Source organism: Papilio polytes, unplaced genomic scaffold (genome assembly GCF_000836215.1).
Source record: "Papilio polytes unplaced genomic scaffold, Ppol_1.0 DF823912.1, whole genome shotgun sequence".
Classification (NCBI taxonomy): domain Eukaryota; kingdom Metazoa; phylum Arthropoda; class Insecta; order Lepidoptera; family Papilionidae; genus Papilio; species Papilio polytes.
The window spans coordinates 183467-185704 of record NW_013525292.1 but is presented as its reverse complement, the minus strand read 5'-3'; the positions used below and the strand labels follow the sequence as shown (position 1 = coordinate 185704).

Below are 2238 nucleotides of genomic sequence, written 5' to 3'. Positions count from 1 at the left end.
AGTGAGTAGCCTATGTGTTCTTTCAGAATATCCTCTACACATCGATATCCGTTCAGCCGTTTAAGCTACAAACTCTAACAAATATCCATCCATATAAAGCTTTACATTTATAATATTAAGTATGATTTTGTTTATAATGTCTTCTTTATTTCTCACTGTCGAGTTATCTAACGACCAGCGTATTCGCTTCAGTAACAACAGTTTCGCGATCATTCTGCCGACGATCCTGAACGTGTTCTTCACGTCGTACGCGAGCAGCGGCGCCGGCGCCGGCTTCTGCGACCTCTTCCGCATGGCCGGCCAGGACAACACCACCGTGCTCGCGGGACACGACAGAATTAGCGTTGCTAAGGTTAACCAGTTATTTTAATACTAAGAGCCTGCGCCAATTTGACTAAACAATCGCAAAACGGTTGTATGATTGTCGATTGTTTTACACGCAACTGTTTAGTTGCACAGGTAACAATCAAGTAGTGTACCCTCATATAAGCTCATAGGAATCAATGTAAAACTATACGGTTGTGCGATATTTTAGTAAAATGTGTTCACACAGTCTTCATCGTACCGACTGGGCCAAGTCGAGTGGCGGGAACTTGTAATAAAACAACCAGGTTACTTAGACTAACTGTTTAATCATTTATGATTACCTATCCTCTATACACGTACCGACAACACTCTCTAAATGTAACATACTAGCTGTTGTCCGTAACTTTGCTCCCGTGATATTAGAAAATAATAAAAAAGCCTATGTTACTGACAGATAAATGACCTTCCTAATAGTGAAAGAATTATTACAATCGGCCAAGTAGTTTTTGAGGTTTTTCAATACATACAAAAATACAAACGTTTCCTCTTTATAATATTAGTATCGATGATGGAAAATTTACTTTTAGGAAGTTCTTTCTTGCTGAAAGTCTGTTTGCAGGAAGGCTCCGAGTGTTCCGGCAGCATCGAGGACAACACGATCTGGGCAGGCTGCGCTCACGGCCTCTCCTTCTTCCTGCTCAACGCGCTCATCTCGCACTGCGCCGGCAGGAGGAAGGTACATCACACTTATCACTCACATAAATAACAACCCTTTTAATGAAAAACACATTAACAGAAGAAAGATATTATTAAATACAAGATATCAAAACGCGGCTGTAGTGTGCCGGAGTGTTATGACGTCATCAACAGCAAAGCATTTGATTGGTTCTCCGAGCTATCAAAAGTCAAAAAGTAATTAAATTTACCTATAACTTGCTTCAATCGATAGTGTTGCGTTTTAGAACTTGGCGTGGAAATTTTAACAAAGACACTTTAATTATTAACGCTACTAAAACACATTATACTAAAAAAAAACTAGTTATCTAGTTATGTTTTTATAGTAATAAAGTACAAAAAAAAACGTCCAATTTTGCGTCATTACCTTATGAGTAAGTAATGAATAAGATATCTTAAGAGTAAGTTGTAATTTGACCTCTACAGTGACCTTTACCTAAACCCTGCATCCATCAGGTGCTGTCCATCAGCATTTTGCTGGTGGCGGCCGCGGCGGCCTTCGTGATCGACAACACGGGCGAGCCCATCTCCGGCCTCATCTTCTTCTACATCTTCCTCACCACCGCCATGGTCTTCGGCGTCGTCTCCTCCTACTTTGTTGACCTTTATCCTACATCATACAGGTAAACAACAATCTTCTGGTTCCTTTTTTTCATTATAGGGTGTTTCTTAACTGACTTTTGTGGAGGTAGATGATCACAATAGTTATCGTTTAAACTCAGTGTTGCCCGATTTTTATATAGCATTGAAGATATTTAATTTAAAAAAAATCGTAAAAATAAGATTCGACTAAAAATTGCCCGTACGTCCAAAATAATGTGTTTATAGCGGTCATTTTTATCTTTAGCAAACCAAATAATTTGGCATTCGTACTGACATCCCTTTGATTTCTGATCCCCTATTGAAAATCTTCTTAAAATGTAAAAACTTTTGTTTCGTATTCTAAAGAGATTTAATGAAAAATTCACAAACAAGTGACTTTTGGGTAATTTACATTAATTTTTAGAGTTTATAGGAATCTTATAGTATTTCGCCTGTAATTCCATCCGCGTTTAATTAAAAAAAGCAAAATAGTCTGTGTTCTTTCAGACTATCCTTACCTCTTTCAGACATCTATGACAAATATCATCGATTCTGTTTAGGCTAAAAACTCTTACAAACATACATGTAAACTTTCGCATTTATAATATTACTAAT

The 2238-nt window shown here is 37.7% G+C and overlaps 1 protein-coding gene across 1 annotated transcript; it reads left to right on the top strand.

Moving 5' to 3' along the window:
• Nucleotides 1-121: 121 nt before the first annotated feature.
• Nucleotides 122-1707, top strand: LOC106102687. The gene is made up of 3 exons (XM_013282237.1): nucleotides 122-352; nucleotides 926-1042; nucleotides 1498-1707. Exons 1-3 carry the CDS (start codon nucleotides 122-124, stop codon nucleotides 1666-1668), a joined length of 519 nt encoding a protein of 172 aa, XP_013137691.1. The 3' UTR covers nucleotides 1669-1707.
• Nucleotides 1708-2238: the final 531 nt, after the last annotated feature.

What these genes read in the sequence shown, in the direction of transcription:
- LOC106102687 (XM_013282237.1), top strand. Translation starts at nt 122, where the DNA reads ATGATTTTGTTTATAATGTCTTCTTTATTTCTCACTGTCGAGTTATCT. An exon ending in ACAGAATTAGCGTTGCTAAG is followed by an intron (nt 353 to 925) that starts GTTAACCAGTTA and finishes GTCTGTTTGCAG; the next exon opens with GAAGGCTCCGAGTGTTCCGG. An exon ending in ACTGCGCCGGCAGGAGGAAG is followed by an intron (nt 1,043 to 1,497) that starts GTACATCACACT and finishes TGCATCCATCAG; the next exon opens with GTGCTGTCCATCAGCATTTT.